The sequence below is a fragment of the Myotis nattereri genome, assembly GCF_964212035.1.
Source record: "Myotis nattereri genome assembly, chromosome: 5".
Taxonomy (NCBI): Eukaryota; Metazoa; Chordata; class Mammalia; order Chiroptera; family Vespertilionidae; genus Myotis; species Myotis nattereri.
In genome coordinates, this window is record NC_138080.1 from 56,898,562 (window position 1) to 56,921,879 (window position 23,318).

The 23,318-nt window shown below is 39.6% G+C and overlaps 1 protein-coding gene across 1 annotated transcript in view; it reads right to left on the reverse strand.

The window, feature by feature from the left end:
- The window catches only part of ARHGAP10 (Rho GTPase activating protein 10), a 260,742-nt gene that overhangs the window by 119,697 nt on the left and 117,727 nt on the right, over positions 1-23,318 (reverse strand). Inside the window, exons 9-13 of the mRNA XM_081092259.1 lie at positions 22,211-22,317; positions 20,367-20,461; positions 6,730-6,811; positions 5,114-5,159; positions 3,096-3,161 (exon numbers count right to left, since the gene is read on the reverse strand). Coding sequence (XP_080948385.1) covers positions 3,096-3,161; positions 5,114-5,159; positions 6,730-6,811; positions 20,367-20,461; positions 22,211-22,317 — 396 coding nt within the window. The remainder of the gene's footprint in view (positions 1-3,095; positions 3,162-5,113; positions 5,160-6,729; positions 6,812-20,366; positions 20,462-22,210; positions 22,318-23,318) is intronic.

Consider the following 23,318-nt stretch of genomic DNA (forward strand, 5'->3'; position numbering starts at 1 on the left):
GTGGCCAGCCTGAAAGCAGCCATCAGCCCCTCACCCAGGCTGGCCAAACCTCCAAGGGGTGAAGGTCCCCACTGGGGGGGGGGGGGGTGGCTTGACCAGCTTGAAAACAGCCATCAGCCCCTCACTCAGGCTGGCCAGGCACCCCAGTGGGGACCTCCACCCTGCAGGGGGTGTGACCAGCCTGAAAACATCCATCAGCCCCTCACCCAGGCTGGCCAGGCACCCCAGCGGGACCCCCACCCTGATCAGGGACACCCTTCAGGGCAAACCAGCCAGCCCCCACCCACGCATCAGGCCTCTATCCTATATAATAAAAGGGTAATATGCAAATTAACCCTAACAGCAGAACGACTGGGAATGACTGGTCACTATGACACACACTGACCACCAGGAGGCAGATGCTCAATACAGGAGCTGTCCCCTGGTGGTCAATGCACTCCCACAGGAGAAGCTCTGCTCAGCCACAAGTCAGGCTGATGGCTGCCAGTAGAGCAGTGGTGGTGGGAGCCTCTCCCGCCTCCTCAGCAGCACTAAGGATGTCCGACTGCAGCTTAGGCCTGCTCCCGCTGGCAAGTGGACATCCCCCGAGGGCTGCCGGGCTGCCAGAGGGATGTCTGACTGCCAGCTTGGGCCCGTTCCCCCAGGGAGCAGGCCTAAGCCAGCAGGTGGACATCCTCCAAGGGGTCCCAGACTGCAAGAGGGCATAGGCCAGGCTGAGGGACCCCCCTGAGTGCACAAATTTTTGTGCACCAGGCCTATAGTTTTTAATATCATCTGACAGTTGATTCTTTAACTCTATTTTTAGTCTATTAATCCATTAAAAACAAAAGGCTTTAATAATGGAAGCCCTTAGAGAACAAAAAATTTGAAAAAAAATGTGTTTTTTTAATATTTAAATGGGAAAACCTAACTTAACACATTGTATGCAGGAAATGTATTTATACGTTCTACCAGTGTAGTAGAGCACGGGACACGTATTAATACGTTTTTTATAGACTAGCGGTAGAATGCGGGTAACGTATAAATACGTAAACTAAAGTTATCGTAATTTTACTGAACGTTGCCATTTGCGCAAAAAAATAGCAAAAATGGCCCGTGCCACCTATTAGCGCGCGATAAAAACTACCCGCAAACAATGTGTTAAAAAGTGTAGATTCGTTCTTCTGTGAAAAACATCCAGCCCTGGCCGGCTTCCTCAGTGGTTAGAGCACTGGCCTGCAAACTGAAGGGTCTCGGGCTTGATTCCTGGCCAAGGGCAAGTACCTGGGTTGCAGGTTCAATCCCCAGCTCCTATCAGAGCTTGTTTGGGAGGCAACCAATCAATGTATCTCTCACATCGATGTTTCCCTCTCTTTCTCCTCCCTCGCTCCTTCCCTCCCTCACTTTACTCTCTCTAAAACAAGCAATGGAAAAATATCCTCGGATGAGGATTAAAAAAGAAAAAAAATCCAACAACTTAATATATTTATAATAAAAATACATTCCATATATATAGGTTCTAATAAATACAGGGTGGGGCAAGAGTAGGTTTACAGTTGTGAATACACAAAACACAGAGTTTATTCTTGTATTATCATTAATCAGTGCATTATTTTCTACACAAACAATGGTAAACCTACTCTTGCCCCACCCTGCATGTTCTAGTCAATGTACAGAAGATTCCCAAAAGCTACACATATCAATAAGAAAGAGTTCTACACAGATTTTTATCTATTCAGAAAATGTATAAAATATAACTTTTGGGGGAAAGAATTCAATTATCAAAATAATAAACATACAAGTAATACAATTAAGGTTCTTAAGAGGCTCAAGAAAAACAGAAACATGAATAAGAAGTGAGAGATATGAAAATCACAGTATTTTCCTGAAGTCTGAAAATTCTGGAAGGACGAGGAAAATGAAGACATCTGTCAGCTCAACTTCAGCGCAGGTGGACATGAAGGAAAACTGTCAGAGCCTCCATGGCCACTGTAACAGAGTGTGGGAGAAAAGGCTCTCTGTGGCTGAGGTCTTTGTAATTGATGGGCAAATCCCCAAATCACAGAATAGCTCATATACCGCACGCTAATTTCACAGGCAGCAGTCCTGGCTTGTATATAACAAAGGCCTTGTTTTGACAGAAAACATGAATGCAATGCTTCATCTCACTAAGTCATCCAAAGTAGGCCTGGAATGTACATGCATGAAAGTGAATTAAGTTCTCAATATTCCAGTACTTCACCAGATTATTTCTCTGAAGTCGGCTGGAAGAGCTGCAAAGTGCCAAAGCCCTGTTTTTCCTCAGGGACTGTAAAGAAATGCCCGTGAACTTTTGGTTGGGGAAAGGATTAGCTTCCCTTCAATTTAGGATGGAAGCAACCCAAATATTTATCAACATGTGAAAGGATAAATAAATTCAGTTCATCCATGTCATGGAAGTCTACCTAGCAATAAAAAGAAAATGAGCTAAGGATACACCCAACAAGGTGGATTTCAAAAGCATTAAGCCAAATAAAGAAGCCAGGCTCAAAAGATGACATACTGCATTAATCCACTTATATAAAATGCTATTTTTAAAAAGAACTAGAGTGCAAAAAAGCAGCTCAGTGATTGCCAAGGGCCAAGGAAGGAATAGAGATTGATTGCAAAGAGGCCCAAAGGGATTTTGAGGAGAGAGAGCAATCTATGATTGCAGTAGTTCTACAACTGTATACACTTATCAAAGCTCATCAAGCTGTACTGTTAAAGTCAGTGAACTTTATTATATGTAAATGAGACACCAAAGAAACTTATTTTTTCGATGGAGGCCAACATGACCATGGATATGGGAATATCTCAACAGTGCATGAACAAAAGGTGATTAAGATTGGCAGCCCAACACTGCTGATTCTTCCATGATTCTCCTTTTCAGTGCAGAGAGGAGTATGTAAATGAAAAAGAAAACCACATCCTGACACAATAAATGAACAACGGAATCTGTGACATGGAGAATGTGCCCATTCTTTTCTGTATTTCCCTTTACGACACTCAACCATGCAATGAGCATTTTAAACGTCTCTCAGATTTCACATACCTGTCAACTTTCATGAATAAAATGACTCAGATAATAACGTTACCTCGTGTTTCAACTGCACTGATGCACTTTCTGAGAATTGTGAATCCCATCTTATCCAACTGTGCACCTAAAAGAAATAGTGATAAAACATGAAGGGCACAATTAATTACCTACATTTCTCTTCCTTACAAAAACAAGAAAATTTATTTAAACTCAATTTAATTTTTATTTTCCTATTAAGAAAAAGAAAGCCAAAAGCCATGTAGTCCCTGTTTAAATAATGTAAATGACAATTTTAAATATTTAGAGGACCGCTTAATGGCCTATTAGGCCATCTACTATCAATATCAATAAATTTACTGTTTAAAACAACATTTATACTAATAAATACAACTTACATCACACAACGGAAAAGAAAGTGATACAAAACCTTTAGGGGAAGCTATCTGGAAATAGTTAAGATACATTTTGCCAAAGTTCCAACAACAGCTTTTTTTTAAATTATATACGGGTGGAGGTTTTAAAAAGTTATATATGAGGAAAGGTTTTTAAATTACTTGACAGTTGGAGAAATAACACACACTATGTTTTGAAAACCTAGGGGAAAATATTTAAGAAACACTTTTTAAAAACATTATTTGGGTCATGAGCTTCAAAAAGAATTTCATATTTTATTCCATGCTCTAAGCATTTAATATTTTATTGTTTTCACAATGAATTTAGAACAGATGATTCGTGTAGTAGATAATTTTGAAAATATAATATTAGTTTTTTTCTAATACAGACTCTTGCCTATGGATTAGGCTGGCATATTTTGAGCACCTAATAAAAGACAATTCTTGTGTCAAAATGAAAACAGGGAAAGTAAATACTTTAGTTCTGCATTTAGAACTAGGGAACAGTAATGCTAACTCTTGCCTCTCAGCGGGGATAGCATGAACAACCCATGAACATAAATTTTGCAGGTTTTATGCTAAGCTTCAAAATAATTTTAATGAGGAAAATCAGGCAGTGGTTTGCTGAGAAAATGCAAGTAATTCTTTCTGCTTGGCAAAACTTTTTTAAAGGCATGTTTCCATTTCTCTATTTAAAAAAAGAAGAAAGAAAAGAGAGAAGGAAAAAAAGAGAGAGATAGGGGAAAGTAGGTAAAGAGAGGAGAGAAAGAAAAGAGAAGGAAAGGAGGAAGGAAGGGAGGAAGACAGGAGGGAAAGGAGGAGGAGGAGGAGAGAGGGCAGAAAGAAGTTAAGAAAATGCTGCAGTACATTTACAACCTTGCGTGCACACTGTCACTTTCCAGTGCCAGGCTAGAAAAGATGTCTTTTATTCATATGTTTGGTTCAAGTGATATGCATATCATGGTAATTCTGAAATTGTACGTTATGTGACATAATGTCTCCAAACTGTGGACATGTGAGAAATGCAGTCTTAATTTCTCCAAAGATATCAAAAGTAAATTCATAAAGAATCTAGCAAATCTGATCATATGTTTGGTTTACCTCAGTAAAATCCAGACTACAGAGCCAAACAGTACTTCATTTTCCTTTAGTGCATATATACAATGCATGTGAAATCACTGTCCTAGAATATCTGAGTATGTTCTAAGGTGCCATGATATGTTATTTGTGGAGCCACATGCAGAGACTCTAAGGATAAAGGGCATCAAGGGTGAGGGAGCGGTGGCCAATAAGAGACCTGATAAACAGCTCCTACCAACAGGAACTTACAACGGAGGAAGCTGAAAGACGCTTACCTGAAACTCCTATGTGTTCATGTATGGCTATAGGAATAAATATCAAAATGAATTTTGACAGAGAATATATTTTGGGTTTTTAGAGAAAGTAACTGTAGAGAAAGAATTTTTTTTTTTAATGCTCAGAGATGGGGTCAATGAGGGTTACAAAAGCCCAGGAAAATCTGAACAGGTCCCCAGTGGATAAGGCAGAACACATAGTACCTGGAGGGCTAGCGTAGAGAGGGTGCAGAGAGTGAGCACCCAGCAACAGTCTGACATCAGTAATGAAAGCAAAGACATTCATGGAAGAGGGAGGCAAACAGTCTGTTTTATAAATTAGCACTTACTTCCTTCTGGTCTTGGGACGATGGCTCTATTAAAAGTATGGAGCAGCTGGTAAGAGAGAAAAAAGGGGAAACAGTATTTTTAACAAATCAATAAAAATGATTCAGTAGGCACACCTAGGGCTTTGCAAAAAGTACACTGGTATTGGAGAATTCCCATCATCTGCTCTAATGTAGACAGCTAGCCCACTCAGTCTCTCACTGAGGAAGCAAAAACAAGGTGAAGGGACCACGATTCCTAGGGAACTCCTTGAAAGTCCATGCAAATATGAAATGCTCAGCCTGACAACTCTAGAAGGACAAAGTCATTGCTGCATTTTGATCCGTAAGGTGAAGCTCATTTTTGCACCACTATTTCTAAAACCTGGTTTCTACCTAATTCAGAAAGCGATGACTCGGGCCCATCATGTAAATAACCACATCTGAAATAGATAGGTGATCATTCCAGGCTGCCTCTAAGAATTCTAGCGCCTCCCCATTATGTGCAAGACATACATAGCACCTGCAAAAACTACACAGTACCTGAACTGTCGCCATATAAATACACAGCTGAACACAGTTATGTGCTGCTTACCAAAAGGGGCTATGTTCTGAGAAATGCATTGTTAGGTGATGGTATCTTGGTGCGAGCAAACACCTAGATGCTGTAGCCTACTATAGTAATTGTAAATGGGACTATACTTTAATGCTACTGGCAGCACAGTAGGTTTGTTTACTAAGGCATCTCTGCACAAACACGTGAGTCACACCTCACAAAGGCTATGGTAGACACTGAGAATTCTTCAGCTCCATTATAATCCTGTGGGACCACCACAGCATATGCGGTGCATATCTGTAGTGCATGACTGTATTTTCTTTCTGCACACTTGCCTTTATCCGTGTATCTCAAATGGATGACTTGACTCTTTACTCTAAAGAAGGGTTATACATGTCTTCAAGATGAGACTGCCTTTGGCAACAGATTTATTTCTATATAGATTTGTTTCTATAATGATCCCAAGTCCCCAATTCAACGCGAGATCTGCCCAATCTCAATTCCCAAAGGCCACTGAAATGAAAGTCGTGGCAAACAGACTGGATTTCTGTGCCTCTGGATCTATATTCCTGACTTTATTCCTCAAACCAATCCAAATACACAGGCCCATTCACTAAGGCTTCATAACACTGTGTACAGTATTCCATTAGGCTAAATCACAAATTGTTAAAGCAAGCAACATAATTACAGCAGTCGCTTATAGGACTGCCTGCCCTGCCTCATATTTACTATCCCACCTCCACTGAGATCAAAATAAATTGCAAGCCTTTATTGTGTTCATCATCCAAAGTACTGTCAGGTAGGGGAGAAGACACGGAGAATTCAGATGACTTCCCCAAGCAGAGCAAATCAGAGTGGCAAGTCATAAAACATCGAAAATAAAAACTAATGATACAGCAGTCTCATGTGTGCTGCTGCCACCTCAAGCCAAATTACTCGAATTCTGAACATGTCTGAGATTAATCCAAGCACCAGTTTCAGCAGGGAACTTTTTTCAAATATTATAAAATAAAAATAACAGGAAAATGAACACAAGTCAACTCTACGGGATTTGAAATAAAACTCAACCACTGATTATTCTTACAGCTTCTTTTCCACCCAGAGCTTCCAGCCACTGCTTCCTCTCCTCTTCAGAAAACGCCTGCATGGTCAGGGCAACGCCGGGCCTGAAAGACACAGAACAATCAGGCTACCCCTCAGCTGCTGAAAACAAACCTCCTTTTCCACTCTCTAACGTTTCATGGTGGTGATTACGCTGTTGTTGTTGTTTTTAATTTTTTAATTCGGAGAAAATACACATCATAAAATTTACCATCTTAACCATGTTACCTGTATAGTTCAGCAGGGTTGAGTACATTATTGAGCAGCTAAGCTCCAGAACTCTTCCTTTTCTAAAACTAAAACTCTGTACCCATTAAAGAACTCCCCATTCCCTTTCCCTCCCAGCCCCAGACAACTATCCTTCTACTTTCTGAGTCTAGGAATCTGACTACTTCTGGTAACACTTATAAGTGGAATCATACAGGGTTTTGTCTTTTTGTGACTTGCTGATTTCACTTGGAATAATATCCTCCATTTTCATCATCAATAGAGTAGCACATTTCAGAACTTCCCTCTTTTGTAAAGCTGACAAATATTCTGTTGTATATTCTGTTGTATGCCTACGCTCATCCATTCACCCCTCAATGGACACCTGGGATGCTTCCACCTTTGTGTTATTGTAAACAAGGCTGCTATTAACACAGGCATACAAAGATCTCCTCAAGACCCTGTGCTCAATTCTTTTGGGCATACACCCAGCAGCAGAAGGGCTGGGTGTGACATAATAATAAATATATATGGTCTCTGATCCCATTTCCTAACACACAGCTCCAAAAAACCTTTGGAATCTCTGTATCTTTTTGCACACTACTGAGATGATGAGGGTGGGGGCTCCTAGGTAACCCCATGATGGGGGCTGATTGCCAGGGGAACCAACCATAGGATTGGAAAATTTGATCTTTAAGCCCTATCCTCCCCTACCCTTCTTGGGCAAGGAGAGGGGCTGGAAAATGAGCTCCATCACCAATGGCCAATGATTTGATCAAACATCTGCTACACAAGGAAGCCTCTATAAAAAACAAAAACAAAAAAAAAAAAAACCACCTAGGATGTGGGTAGCTTCTAAATTGATGAACACATGGAGGTGCTGGGCGGGTGGTATGCTCACAAAGAGTATGGAAGCTCCAAGCCTCACCTCCCATGCCTTGTCCAATATATCTCTCTATCTGGCTGTTAATGTATAGATTTTTAAATATCCTCTTCTGTAATAAATTGGCAATAGCAAATGAACTATTTTCCTGAGTTCTGTGAGATCCCAAAATATTATATTTTTGGGGGTTTTTTGTTGATCCTCACTGAGGATATTTTTTCCATTGATTTTGAGAGAGAAATATTAATGTGAGAGAGACACATCGATCAGCTGCCTCCCACACAAACCCTGACCAGGGCCGGGGATCAAACCTTTAACCCAGGCACATGCCCTTGACCAGGAATGGAACCCGAGACCCTTCAGTAGACTGGCCAATGCTCTAACCACTGAGAACACTTGCCAGGTCCCAACTTACTATTGAACCTGAGAGGATCACGGTAACCCTCAATTTATAACCAGTCAGCCAAAAGCACAAGTGTCGACCTGGACTTGTAAATGGCACCCAAATTGGGAGAGGGCAGGCTTATGGGACTGGGCCCCTAATTGGTGGGATCTGTGCTGACTGGTTATTGTCAGAATGAGTTCAGTTGTAGGACGTTCAGTTGGTCTCTGCAGAGAATTGGAGAACTGTGTGGTGTGGAAAAAGCATCCTAATGGGTGTGAAGTGGTAGCAATGATTAAATTTTTATTTATGAAAGAAATACATATTTATTGTTACAAAACCAGAAAGTCACTTTTACCCCCATCCTAATTCCACTTCCAAGACCACACAGTTAACTATTTGGTCTGTTTCCTTCACATTTTGGTTCTCAGGACCAAAGGTCGATCTCTCTCTGTTCAGTTTTATGCAGACATAAGGAGATTCTACTAGAAAATTCTTAATATTGCAAAAGAATACTAGGCAGAAAAGCTATTAGTCAGCTCATGCCAACTGAAGTGACAGCCTTGCACATTAGTAGCCTGATGGAAAAATGGACAAGTTCTTTATCAGGTATAAATCTCTACAGCTCTTACACACAATATCTGTCATTCAACGGCGCCCCCCACCCCCCAAAAAAAAAAAAAAATACAAGGCAAGGAAGGAAGCAAGAAAATGTAACCCAATGTCAAAAGAGGAAGTAGTTAAGTCAAGAGAACCATACCTAGAAATAACCCAGATATGGGACTGGAGAGATTGGACAGAAACCTAAAAAAGGTGGCCAGCGTGCATAAACTGAAGAGAATTTCAGCAAAGAATTGGAAACTATTAAAAAGAGACAAATAGATATGCAAGAATGGAAAATAAAATAATGATGAAGACTTCAGGAGGACACCTTTCATATGCAAACCAACGAATCCTTTTACTGAATTCCCACCAGCCCAATATTTCCCCTGCCCTACATCACCCCAGGACCAGGTACCAGACAACCAAAAACCACCCCTATAGTCCAGTGCTCACCAACATTATTCAAACTAGCCAATCTTGATTCCTGACCCAAACCTGATGTTTCCACACATGGATCTTTATGGCGTGACCTGGCTTATTCTCTCAGAAACTAAGTAATAAAAATTCTCTTCCAGTGGCATCAGCCTCACTATCTTGTCACTCAGTCACTTCCATCAATTAAAATCCTGCAGGACTCTCTGAAACAATATCAAATAGCCTAACATGATGCAATCAGAATCCTAGAATGTGCAGAAAGAAAAAATGGAGAAGAACGATTTGAAGAGATAATGGCTAAGGTTTTCCAAAACTGATAGGAAATATCAATTCACATACCAAGAATTTCAATGAGCCCCAAGCAGGATAAAACAAAGAAAACCACATTTAGGCACATCATAAAAAGAAAATCTTGAAAGTAGCAAAAGCAAAAGACAGCATATAGGGGAACAATAAGAAAGATGGATGACTAGCCATGGGGGAAAAAATGGAGGCCTGAGAAAAAATGGTACAACTTCTTTGAAGTGCTGTGAGGAAAGAAACTATCATTGTAGAATTATATATGCATCCAAAATGAAGGCAAAATAAAGACAGTTTCTGACAGACAGAACATTAAGAATTTTTCTCCATCAGTCCTGCATTACAAGAAATGCTCAAATTAATTTAGCCTAAGGAACTTCGGGGAAATGGTACAAGATAAAAAATCAGTTCTGCTGAAAAGTATTAAAAAAATCAAAGTGGATAATAAACATGTTGGTATAAAAAAGAAAAGACCAAAAAAAATCACACACACATACACACACACCCCCTCATATATATGTGTAGATATACATATATGTAAGTAAATGTTATATTTTTAAAAAAGATTACTGATTATTGATTTCATAAATTAGAAGTTGTAGAGTATTATTGGATTCATAGTGTAGGCAGAATTAAAATATAACAAGGGCACAGAAGCAAAAGAGATAATTAGAAGTCTACTGTTATAAGGTTCTTACATTATTTATGAAAAGGTAGATACAATGATAATTTTAAAGTTGATGTTACATTCTCTAGGATAACTAGTAAAAATGCACACACAGAGAGGCATAATGAAAAATCAAACAGGAGATTATACGAAATATTAAAAAGATTGAAGCCACTGAAAAGTAAAGGAAGAATAAAGAATAAACAGGACCAATAGAAAACAAAACCAGTGGTAGGCTTAAACACATACAAATTATTAATTACATTATACATAAATGAACTAAAACTCTGATAAAAAATCAAAAGACTGGATTTTTTTTAAAAGCAGGACTCGATTATGTGCTGTTTATAAACAACAAAGTTTAAACATAAAGACAGGCAAAAAGAAAGTGGTGAAAGAAGATTTGCCATGTATGCTGTAACCGGTTTGGCTCAGTGGCAGGGGTCCTCAAACTTCTTAAACAGGGGGCCAGTTTACTGTCCCTCAGACCGTTGGAGGGCAGGACTATAGTTTAAAAAGAAACTAGTCGGCTGCTAAGCAACAGGCGGCGGCGGCAAAAACACCCGGCGGGCCGGATAAATGTTTTCAGCCGCATGTGGCCCGCGGACCGTAGTTTGAGGACCCCTGGAGAGCATCGGCCTGTGGACTGAAAGGTCCCAGGTTTGATTCCGGTCAAGGGCATGTACCTTGGTTGCGGGCACATCTCCAGTAGGGGGTGTGCAGGAGGCAGCTGATTGATGTTTCTCTCTCATCGATGTTTCTAACTCTCTATCTCTCTCCCTTCCTCTCTGTAAAAAATCAATAAAATATATTTTTTTAAAAAAAAGATTTGCCATGTAAACACTAAGCAAAGGAAAGCTCATGTGGCTCTATTAATATTGAACAGATATATTTCAAGATAAAGTTTATTAGCAGAAACATTTCCTAATGATAAAAGGGTCACATCATCAAGAAGATATAACAATCCTAAATGGACATGCACAAAACATTATCTCAAATATTCAATACAGTAAATAAAAATTGACAAAACTAAAGGGAAAAAGACAAGTCCTAACCATAGTTAGAGATTCTTGCATCCCTAGTTTAGCAATTGATAGAGTAATATCAGAAATCAAAACAATACAGAATATTTAAGCAACACTATCAACCTACTTGATAAAGCTGACATTTAGAGAACACTACATCCAACAACAGCAGAAAACTCATTGGTCTCAAGTACACTAGGATCATTTACTAAATAGACCGCATTTGGGGTAATGAAACAAGTCTAGTAAACGTCAACGTACTGATAAAACACAGAGGATGTTGTAGAAAAGCAATGACAATATTACATGTAGAAAATCCCCAACCATTTGAAAAATTTAAAACATATTTTAAGTAACACCTGAGTTGTAATTCAATACCTATGCCCTAAATCACAGGGAAAAAAATTTAAAAAGTACAATGAAAACACCAAACATCAAATCTGTGGGATGCAAGTTAAGCAGTCCTTAGAAATGTATATGTTTAAAAAGTCTACATTCAACAATAACATGGAAAATCAATCCTTCCATCTTAAGAAGTGTTTAAATGAAAAACAAAATCCAAAGCTAGTAAAACTAAATAAAGATAAAAGCAGAAACCAATGAAATATAAAATGGACAATATGATGTATCTGAAATAAATATCAACATTGAAAACCTAGGCAAGACTTACCAAGAACTTTTTTTAATCTCCAGTATCAAGCTTGAAAAAAAAGTTACCATTATAGGTCTTATAGATATGAAAATACGTGGCCATTATGAAGAAATGTATGCCAGTAGGTCAAGAGCTTAGCAAAAATAAACAAATCCTTTCAAAAACCACAGTTTATCAGAACTAACAAAAGAAAAATAGAAAATTTGAATGATCCTTTACCCACTAAATAAACTGAACTTGTAATTTTTAAACTTAACACACATATACATACACACACACACACACAAATTCAGCCCATCATGGCTTCACTGGTAAATTCTCACAAAGATTTAAGAAAGAAATAATTCCAATATTACAGACACGTTCAAATAACAGAGCAAAACTGAAAACTTCCCATGTCTTCTGAAGCCACCATAAGCCTGATATCAAATCCACAAAAACACATTACAAAACAATGCAATTAGACCCAAAAAATAAATAAAAAGACATACAGAATGAAGAGAAAGCTGCCTTTATTCACATATGATACCACTGTGTACATAAAATAATCCTGAAGAAACTACATAGAAAAAAAACAAGTAAATGAACTTAGCAATATTGTAGGACACAAAAACCAACTGCATTTCCATGTATCCAGAGTATTTTGAAACCTAAAACACCTACCTTTCAAAATAACATCTGGAAACATAAAATACTTAGGGAAATTTAACAAAAGATATCCATGAACCCTGTATTGAAAACAATTACTGAGAGAAATTAAAGACTATATAAATGAAAAGGCATACTCATGAGTTATCAATGCTCCACCATTGATAGTATTGGCCTGTAGCTATTTTGTGGAAATAAACTGATTATGAAATTTAAATGGGAACACAAAGAATATAGAATTGCCAAAATTATTTTGAAAAAAACCAGAGGAGTCACACAACTCCGCTTCAAGACTTACTCTAAAGCCACAGTAATAATGACAGTGTGGAACTGACAAAAGGACAGAGCAATAGATCTCTGAACAGAATAGAGAATCTATTAACAGAAACAGACCTTCACATACACAGATAATTTGGGACAAAAGTGCCAAAATAATTCAATGACAAAAAGCCCTTTTCAACAAATGGTGTTAGAGATACTGAATATCTGTGTAAGAAAAAAATAAGTAACACTCGACCTCCACAGATCATACCACACATCCTCCTCAAAATTTTCATGAGTCATAGACTAATGAAAAAGCTTTTCTAAGAAAATATGGAGAAATATCTTTGCAACCCTGGGAAGAAAAGATTTCTTAGAGCAAACAGTTCTACCAATAAAGTTTTAAAAAACTGATCAATTCCATTTACCCAAATTAGACTATTCTGCTCATCAAAAGACACTATGAAGAAAATGAACAGGCAAACCACAGATCTGAGAAAATGTTCACAATTGATATATTTGATAAAACATTTGTATCCAGGTTACTTATAATAAAAAGACCAACAACATAATTTTTTTAATGAGCAAAATATTTGAATAGACACCTCACAATGGAAGAAATAGAACTGTCCAGAAAGCACATGAAAAGGTGTGGTCAACAAACTAGCCATGAATTGCTAAAATGGGAAAAAATACGTAATGAAAAGTTGGTATGAGGTTGGAAAACTGGAACTCTCATACATTGCTGGTAAGAAAATAAAACTACTTTAGAAAACCGTCAAATTCCTAAAAAGTCAAACATATAGATATAAATATACACACATACATACACAAATATATACATACTTATATGTACACACACACACACACACACACACACACACACACACACACCATAGACCCAGAAATCCTACTCCACAGTATTTATCCAAGAGAAATGAAAACACATGTCCACAATTATTTATTAGAGCTTTATTCAAAAGCTAAAAACTTTTCCATGACCCAGACTCCAATGTCCTCCAGCATGTATTTTAACAACAAATTCATACTAATGTCAATTTATATTCTACTTAAATATTGGAAGCAATATAAAATGTGGCTTTCAGTATCCACTACCAACATCATCATTTATAGGGCAAATTCTTACCCTTCTGAAAAACACAGAAGCCTATATACATGAGATGCTGTTTCTAATTCTATTTGTTCCATGTTCTACCAATCCCATCTAAATTCTTAAAAAAAATAACTTCCTTTCATGTTCTCTCCACCTAACATCTCAGAGTTCTTGGAGGATGCAGCACTCCTGACAGGACAAAGCCACACACCGCCCTTCCCATTCTGGCTTTAAATCATCCCCTGAACTATAACTAACTAAGCTACTGTTACACTTTTTATTTTAATTAAAATATGCTCCTCATAAATATATTCATGTAAAAGAAAACTGTACAGTTCCATTTGCTTCCACACCCATTTGTTGGAGATGTTGGTCCTAAATGCATTAAAAGAAGGGCTTCCCAACAGCAACACTACTAACATCTGGGACCACATGACCCTTTGTTGTAGGGGGCTCTCCTGTGCTAAATATTTAGCAGCACTGCGGCCTCCATCCACGAGATGTCAGCACCCATGGCCTGCCCCGTCCCTCCCCACCCCAGCTGTGACAATCCGTAAAATTTTGTTAACCACCAGTGTCACCCCAATAAATGCAATAAAAAGGAAAAGAAAGGTTCCCAGACAGAAATCGCTCACGGTTGAGAACCTCTGACTTAAAGAATTTTCTCAACATATTTTCTCAAGACTTCTATAATTCCTTTTGCCTGGGCCTCAGTTCCACTGAGCTTCCAAACACATACTAAATCTTCAAAATTCAATTTAACGATCCATTTTTCTAGTAAAGCTTTCCCAGCCAACCCCATTCCCAATTGCTTCTGAGCTCCCAAAGTACCTTAAGCAGATTTCTGAACTACTATTTGTTTGTAAACCCTCCTAGTCTGTAAGTTCTCCAAGATCAGACCTTTTAGTGTCTGGTTTAGTCTTGCATCCGCAGTGCCAATCACAGTGAACAACTGTTTAGGTGCCTAAATGCCATGCACTATAAAACACTTACAAATACTATCACAGCTAATATGCGACAGTAATATTTTTTAAATATACTTTTATTGATTTCAGACAGGAAGGGAGAGGGAGAAAGAGATAGAAACATCAATGATGAGAGAGAATCATTGATTGGCTGCCTCCAGCATGCCCTCCGCTTGGGATTAAGCCTGCAACCCAGGCATGTGCCCTTGACCAGAATCCAATTTAGGACCCCCAAGTCCACAGGCCGATGCTCTATCCATGCAGCCAAGCCAGCCAAGGGCTACAGTAACATTCTTATTATTCAGTCCACTTGCATGGGTTTCTGAAAGCAACACATTCTTAACTCACCCTTTCAAAGTGACAAACAGTACACTTTCATGCACACAGATGATAAATAAAGTCACTGGTATAAAAGCATTCTAAAACGCACAATGCTTCAAATACACAGGAGGCTTCATCCTCCCACCATTTTCGTTAAAATATAAAGGGGTGAATTACAAAAGTAAAAAGCATCTTGCCATCCTTCCAAGAGCGAGATACTAGGAACAGGGCAAAATCAAACAAAAATATAATATTTGAAATGTCAGATTAATGAGAGTGAAATGGGAAGAAGCACATTTTCTTTCAGCAGTGCCTGAATATGATGTGTGGGAGAACTTCAAAAGAATGATAATTATTTATCAGGCAAATGTGTGGGGGTCACAGCACAATGGGACATGTGGCAAGCTTGCCAATCAAGTTAAAAGCACATTATATAACACAATTGTTAGAGGTGGGAGTAGCGGTGGGGTGGGGGGGCCAAGGTTTCACCCTTCAGAGAAGACAGCAGCCTCTCTGAAAGACTACAGCTTGCCACGGGGAAAACAGCTCCACGCAACACTCCTCTACAGCCCGCAGTGAGTGACATGGCCGTTCACAGCCCCAGGTATTTGAAGTGTGGCTGGCCTGGAGTCAATGTTTATAGTCATTTTTAACAATCTTGTTTTAGTTATGGTAAGTATTCGTTTGTAGCTGTGTTCCCTTTCATCTAATTTTTATGGAGATATCATTCACACCATGCATTTTAACTACTTCGAGTATACAATTCAATGGCTTGTTAAAAATATTCACTCAGTTGTATAACCAACATCAAAATCAATGTTCAAATGTTTTCATCATTCCTCCCCCCTAAAACAAACCCACATTCATTAGCTGTCACTCTCCACTTCCCTCCTCGCCCCCTGGCCCTAGGCAGCCACTAATCTACTTTCTGGCTACATAGATTTGCCTGTTCTGGATGTTTCACACAAATGAAATCATACATATGTGTTCTCTGTGATACGTTTATTTCACTTGGCGTACTGTTTTCAAGGATCATCCACATTGCAGCACATGTCAGTTCTTCATTCCTTTTTATTACAGGTCTTACTTGATTGTACGAATGTTATCTATCTATTCATCAGTTGGTAGACACCTGAGTCATTTCTACTTTTTTTGGCTAGTATGAATAATGCTGCTAGGAACATTCATGTGCAAGTTTTTATGTAGAAATAGGTTTGGTTTTTTTTTTTTTTTTTGCATATACAGCTAAAAGAATTTCTAGGTCATAGGGTGACTTTATGCTGAACTTTTTGAAGAACTGCCAAACTGTTTTCCAAAAACAGTTACATCATTTCAAACTCCCACCATCAGTGTATGAGAGTTCTAATTTCTCCACAGCCTCACTCACCAGTACTTATTATCTGACTTTTTCACAATAGCCCTCCGAGTGGGTGGGAAGTGGTATCTTATTGTGGTTGATTTGCACTTTCCTGATGGCTAATGATGTTAAGCATCATTTCATGTACTTATTGGCCACATATACTTTCTTTAAAAAAATGTCTAACTCATATCTTCTTCCGATTTTTAATTGGGCTATTTGTCTTTTCATTATTGAGTTACAAGAGTTCTTTATATATTCTGGATACAAATGCCTTATGAGATATATAATTTGTAAGTGTTTTCTCCTAATCTGTGGGTTTATCTTTTCATTTTTTTAAAGCACATGTGTGGTTAAAAACACTATTTTAGCTGAAATAGTCAAAGTAATCTTTTAGTGAATTTAGGGGAGGAAAATGAAGCACACATCCATCTAACCATTGATAATGAAAGCAGCAACGGTTAATTGGACACACAGACAGACGCACGCACACACCAGCCACTCTTCTTTCATTCTCAGTAGTAGATTCTCCAACTATTAGAACAGCATATGGATGCCTGGAAACAAAAGATCACAATTTCTGAACCACCCTTGCAACTAGGTGTAACGATACAACCCCATGTAGCCCAATGGAATGTGAGCAAAAGTGGTGTGTAACCTCCAGAACGTGTTCCTACAACAAAAGACAATGCCATGTGATCAACGGGAGCAGGCACCTTGGGCCTGAAGTGAGTAGGAAGGCAAACCATGCACAACAGGGGGCAGCTTATCAGCCACTGCCCGACCACCTCTCTAGTCTTCCTGAACACAAGAAAACAATGAACTTTCACCCGATTTAAGCCACCTTACTTCAGTTTTTCTGTTACATGGAATCAAATCGGATCTGAACTCATGCAACAACTGAGTGAAAGCTCTGTATTTACATGCACACACACCAAAGCAAGCCCAGGCTCCATGCTGAGGTTTATGAAGTATCGCTTATTGCAGGGGTGGAAAACGTCTAGCCCTCGAGCCGTATATGGCCGCGAAATCATTTGGTCTGGCCCTGCCGAGGCATTAGGGGTGAGTTAAGTAAACGTTTGACCAAATATGGCAGGCTAAGTTTTAAGCTGATCATTTTGTATGGCCCTCGAATGGTGCTATAAATATCCAAATGGCCCTTGGCAGAAAAAAAGATTCCCTACCCAAGCCTATGTTACTGACTTCTTTTCCAACACAAGGAATAAAAAGCAGCAAAAATTAATACCTGAAGAGAAGATACAATATATTTAGAGTAAACATGTGCAATCAACTGTGAAATTGCTCTATGAAGGTGCCCAGTAAGAACTCTGTACAAATCCCATCAGAAACCCATCACAAGCCCCACATGCTCGGGAATGGGTTACGCTCACTTCCTTTAAGCAGAATGAACACAGGGGAGCTCGGTTCTGCGTGTGGTCCAGAAGAAAAGGATGGTTGACTGACAGTTGCCTGACTGAATCTAATCCCAATTCTATCTTCTAAGCAACAATTCAATGTCATTTAATCCGGAACAAATTTGGTGAATGCCCACCATACCAAAAGCATTGCATTTGGTTCTCCAGTACCAAATGATACTGAGATGGGGTATCCACCCTCATGGAATTCATGATCTAATAGACAAGGGACAAATTACCTATACTTCCCAGTAGTCCACTGGCCAGGAATCAAGGTAAGAGTCAAGAAAAGAGCCTACTTCGTTCAAACTTTTCATTAAATATGCCTTCAAAGCCCCAGAATTAGAGTAGAGACCTCTAAGCACAGGCCCTGCCTTTGCCAGATTTTTCCTGTTTTATATACACACAAAATTTTATTTGAAAAGAGGACTCCTTATTAACCAGTTTGAACCACTAGGATAAATCAATTCTAAGGTCTTCCAAGAGTCTCCTTACAAGGTATTATCTTCTCCAGATAAAAATAACTCCATACGAGCCCAACTCAATCTTTGTGAGGGGGTGAAGAGGCCACAGTCATCATCAGGATCGTGGCTGATGAAGAGCACTTGGTGTGATCAAGGTTTTAGAGAAGATATAGAGCTAAGCAAAAGTAATATAAATTGTATTAGAGCAATATATATGAAGAACTAGAAGGAGCCTGCTTTTAAAACAAATCAGATTAACCTCCTGCAACACATTTTCTAGTTGGTGTCACTGCTGACTCAACTTCCTCAATTATGTAGGACACGTCAGGATTACAAAGTAAAACTCGGGCCTGGGGCACAGTGGTTAAGGGCTTGGCTTGGAGGCAGAATGCCGAGTGTCTCCACTCTTACTTCCTAGCTCCGTGACCTTGGGAGGTCAACTAAGTTCTCTATGTCCAAGGTCCCCACCATCAAGGGGAAGGATAATATCTACCCGATTCAATGAGAAAAGGCGCAGAAGAACTCAGAACACTGTCTGGAATTTAGAAAGGGCGCAGCACGCGTCACTGTGGGTGTTTGCACACAGGAGTTGGATTACGCAGCTGGAATCTCTTCTTGAAGTTTTGAACCAGTCCTTACTGGCTTGAAATGTAACTTCTTTTGCTCATTCTCCTTCACTTTTTTTAATCAATCCTGGCAAAATACTTACTAAGCTGCCTACCCTTTTCATGGTAGTGCCAACTGTATCCTGGTGCTTAAGGGCACATCTTTATCTATCTGGTCTCAGTTCATTTATTAGAAAGTGAAGCACAGATTTCCCCTCTCTGCACCAACCCCACGATTTAGTTGTATCATCTAAAGGAAGAGGAAGCATGAGTTATTTTTGTATTCTTGGGTCCTGACCTGAAATGAACTTTTACTTTAAAAAAAAAAAAAAAAAACTCATATGTAAAACTTTTATGATACAAATATGCAACGGCCCTATCTGAACACCACTGTTTCCAAAACCAGGGCTTGCAGCGAGCCACCATACTGTCCGCCTTGGAAACAAAACAAAGTAAAACCCAGGACCACGAAGTCCCTCGGTGCCCCCGGAAGACACAGAAATAAATGCCAGACACGAAGTAATATGAACAGGTGAACTTTTTCCTTTCTCTTCCTTCCTTCTCTCTGGCAAAGATTCTTTTATAAGTAAACAACAGAAAGTCCTACCATAAGAAAAATACAGTAATCTTTTAACAGAATATCCTAAGAGCCTCCCTCACATAAAGAGCAAAGACAGTGAAAATTCCCACACACAACGACGAACACTGTTCTGTGTGAAGTCACCAGCACCTCTTTTTAGCTTCGCCACCCATATATTCCTTACTTTCCCCCATTATTCCTTTAGTATCACATCTTCAGCACGGATCAACAATGAAAGGCCAAGGTTATTTTTATATACATATATATATTTTTTTTATTTTATTGATTTCAGAGAAGAAGGGCAAGGGAGAGAGAAAGAGAAACATCAATGATGAGAATCATTGACCAGTTGCCTCCAGCACGCCCCCAACTGGGGATCAAGCCTGCAACCCATGCATGTGCCCTTGACCAGAATCGAACCCGGGACCCTTCAGTCCACAGACCATCACTTTATCCACTGAGCCAAACTAGCCAGGGGCCAAGGTTATTTTTAAGTGACAACACTGCTTAGAATGACTCCAAATGTCAGCCACGAATGACCTATCCCTCTGCAGCTAAACGCAGGGGCCCAGACTAACAGCTCACAATGAACAGCACACAGGCGGGACATGTAACAATGCCTCAGAGAGTGGCATTCTCTTTCCATCCTGGAAATAGCAGTTGCAATTTATCTTTATTTTTTTAATCATTTTTTCAAATGGTTCTTTTAAGAAGTCTAATAATTCCAGTCACTTACCTGTCAGCAACTTCTACATCAAAACAGAATCTTCTGTCTATGGAGTCTGTGTGCCTCTTGGTACATTCTCTCAAAAAGAACACCTCTCCATCCCCCTGCAAAAAATCATTTTAAACACTCTCAAAAACCACAGTATAAACATATGCACACGGAGGCACCCTGTATGGGAGCGGGGAGAGAGAGAAAGATTTTAAGTCTCTTTATCCTACATATTATCTTCCAAACTAGTTTCCATTTAGAATCTTAACCATTTTTGTCCTTCTCCTTTCCTTGGGGGTTTCTAGACCCTCTTTGGTGACAACAACATTAAGTAAGACCTCAGGAGGGCTCATTTTAAGAGCTACTTGAACAAAGCATTTTCCGCATGCTAGAATATGTATTACTGTCTTACTGACTTCTTTTAAAAAGAAGAATGGCGTGTTTTTAATGCCCAGTATAGTATACCATATAAAATAGCCAGTATGTGACCATTTTGTCCTATAAAAATTTGATTCTAGCTACGGGAACTTGGAGGTCACTTAAATTCTCTATGTCCCAGTTCCCCCATCATAAAGGGGGAAGGATAATATCTACCTGACAGAGGTGTGATAAGATTACATGAGAAAAAGCGCAAAAGAATTTAGAACAGTCTGGAACTTACCTAAAAGTCCACGAAGGGCCCTAGATTAGCAATCCTGGTCATCTAAAACTAGAACCACTCAATCTACACAGTTTTTCTGTTTCCTAAGTGAACATCCTGAATTTATCTCTTCTTAATTTTTTTATGGTACTTGTTTACCTCCCTAAACCATCCTCTCTAAAAGCATTAAAAAGAGGCAATGCAGGAACGCAGGTCCTCGGTGAAGAACTGTGAGAAGTCGGGCTACTCCTAGAACATTTTAACATTTTCTAGACTAAGGATCTCCAGATAATATTCAACAGTCAAATATACAAATATTCAAAATGTCACAGTCACTATGGATACAATGTATTTTTTATTTGGTGGCTAAAACAGACACCACTCAGCAGACAGGACCTGGGACTTGAGTTAGCTCTGGAAGGAAACTCAGACTCACCTCCGGCTCCATCCTAACCCCTTCAGCCTCGGAGAGTGGCATACTCACTTCCTCCTCTTGTCCATCCACCTGATTTTCCATGTCTATTTCATTACCACAGAAATGTGTTTGTATTATAAGCCACCTGAACTATTCTTTTTCATGGGTTGGCTCTGCAGTCACATAAGCAAAAGCATGCCTGTCCACCCAGCGAACCCTTCTTTCTTAAAATGTGTTACCAATGATGTTCAGCGCTGGTGGGAAGACCTTTGTCCCCAGACCCCTGACTACTGCTCTGAGCTGCAGCTTCTACTGAAAACACAAACGAAGATCACCTTTCCCACACAGCCAGTGCCGGGGGCTTCCTGCTCTTTTCTTGCCAGTATGAGGTTCTGCCGTTCCTTCCTACGGGAAGAGGAAACTAAGTGGGGCCTCCCTACGTCAGAACTTGGAAAGTCTAAGTGAAACATAGTGAAATTCATTACAGATCATCCCCTCTATCATGTTTCGGGGTGCAGATACACGTGCGCAGGTCAGATCTGCGTGTAAACACTGTGATGACAACTTGTGGTAGGTGCTAGGTTTATCCTCCAACCACAGTGACGTGAGAGGATTCTACTCTCTCTTAAAGACACAATACATCTGACCATAGATACCCATGCAGTCAAGTAAAAGACCACACACACAAAAATAATAATTTTAATCCTAAAAAATTAAATAAAATGTATGAATCGGTGAATATGAACATCATTGAAGCGACACCCTCAAAGACTCCCTCCCACAGAACACAGTGTGAAATCAAATACTTACAAGTTTCCCACCAGATCTGTGCTCAAATGGGATCATGTTGAACTTCTTGGCCGCCTTCCGATACATGCAGTAGTGTTTGACCCAGCTGGACCCGAATGGGGCAGGCCCTGACACAAGAAATAGGAAAACAGGACTTTCTATGTTTCCTCAGAAATGAGCAAATGTGCAGAGTTCCACATTACTAAAGAGGGAAAACCCAGTAAGCCGCAGGTAAGACAGCTGAAGGAAACAAATCAGCAAAAACCACTCATCCTAATAAAAGGGGGAAACCAGGGAACTGAGACGCGGAGAGCTCATCTGAGCAACATGGAAGGCGTTAAAGACACGCTTCTCAAGCAGTTTGCTGGGCTGCTACCTCAGACCTGAAAGTCTTGTAGATGTAAGCTGTATTTATTTGGGTCTAGGTATTAAGAGTTCATGCCAGTCTCAAACGTTCTATTTAATATATGCGGCTATTAATATTTTTGTTAATCTTCACCTGAGCATATTTTTCCATTGATTTTTAGAGAGAGTGGAAGGGGGAGGAGGAAGGGAGAAAGAGACAGAGAGAGATTAGAATTAAAGAACCAATGTGTGTTGTTATCAATAGCTAGCTCTAGTTACTTTTCATTGTATCTGTCTCTCCCTCTCCCTTCCTATCTCTGAAATGAATGAAAACATTTTTTTTTAAATGACTTCAACAAGAAGGTTGTAGGAGGGGGGAGATGGGAGGGTGTGCATATGTACTAGGCATTGTTTTACCCCATTTTATATATGGACTTGAGCATCCAAGGATTTTGGTATCTGTGGGGTCCTGGAATCAACCCCCCTGAAGATATTGAAGGACAACTATATGGGGGGGGGGGGGGAGATGGGGAGAGAGAGGGAGGGAGAGAGAAAGAGAGGGAAGGAGAGAGAAAGAGAGGGAGGAAGAGAGAAAAAGGGAGGGAGGGAGGGAGGGAAGAAGAGAAAAAGAGAGAGAGAGAGAGAGAGAGAGAGAATATGAATAGGGGTTAGGTGAAAGGAGAAGACCCCATCTTGCTTTCAGCCTTATGCCGAGTTCTGGCTCCCTTGAGAGCTAGTTTAGCAGAGCCTGGTGCAGAATTCAGGGTGTTCCCGGAAAGCCCAG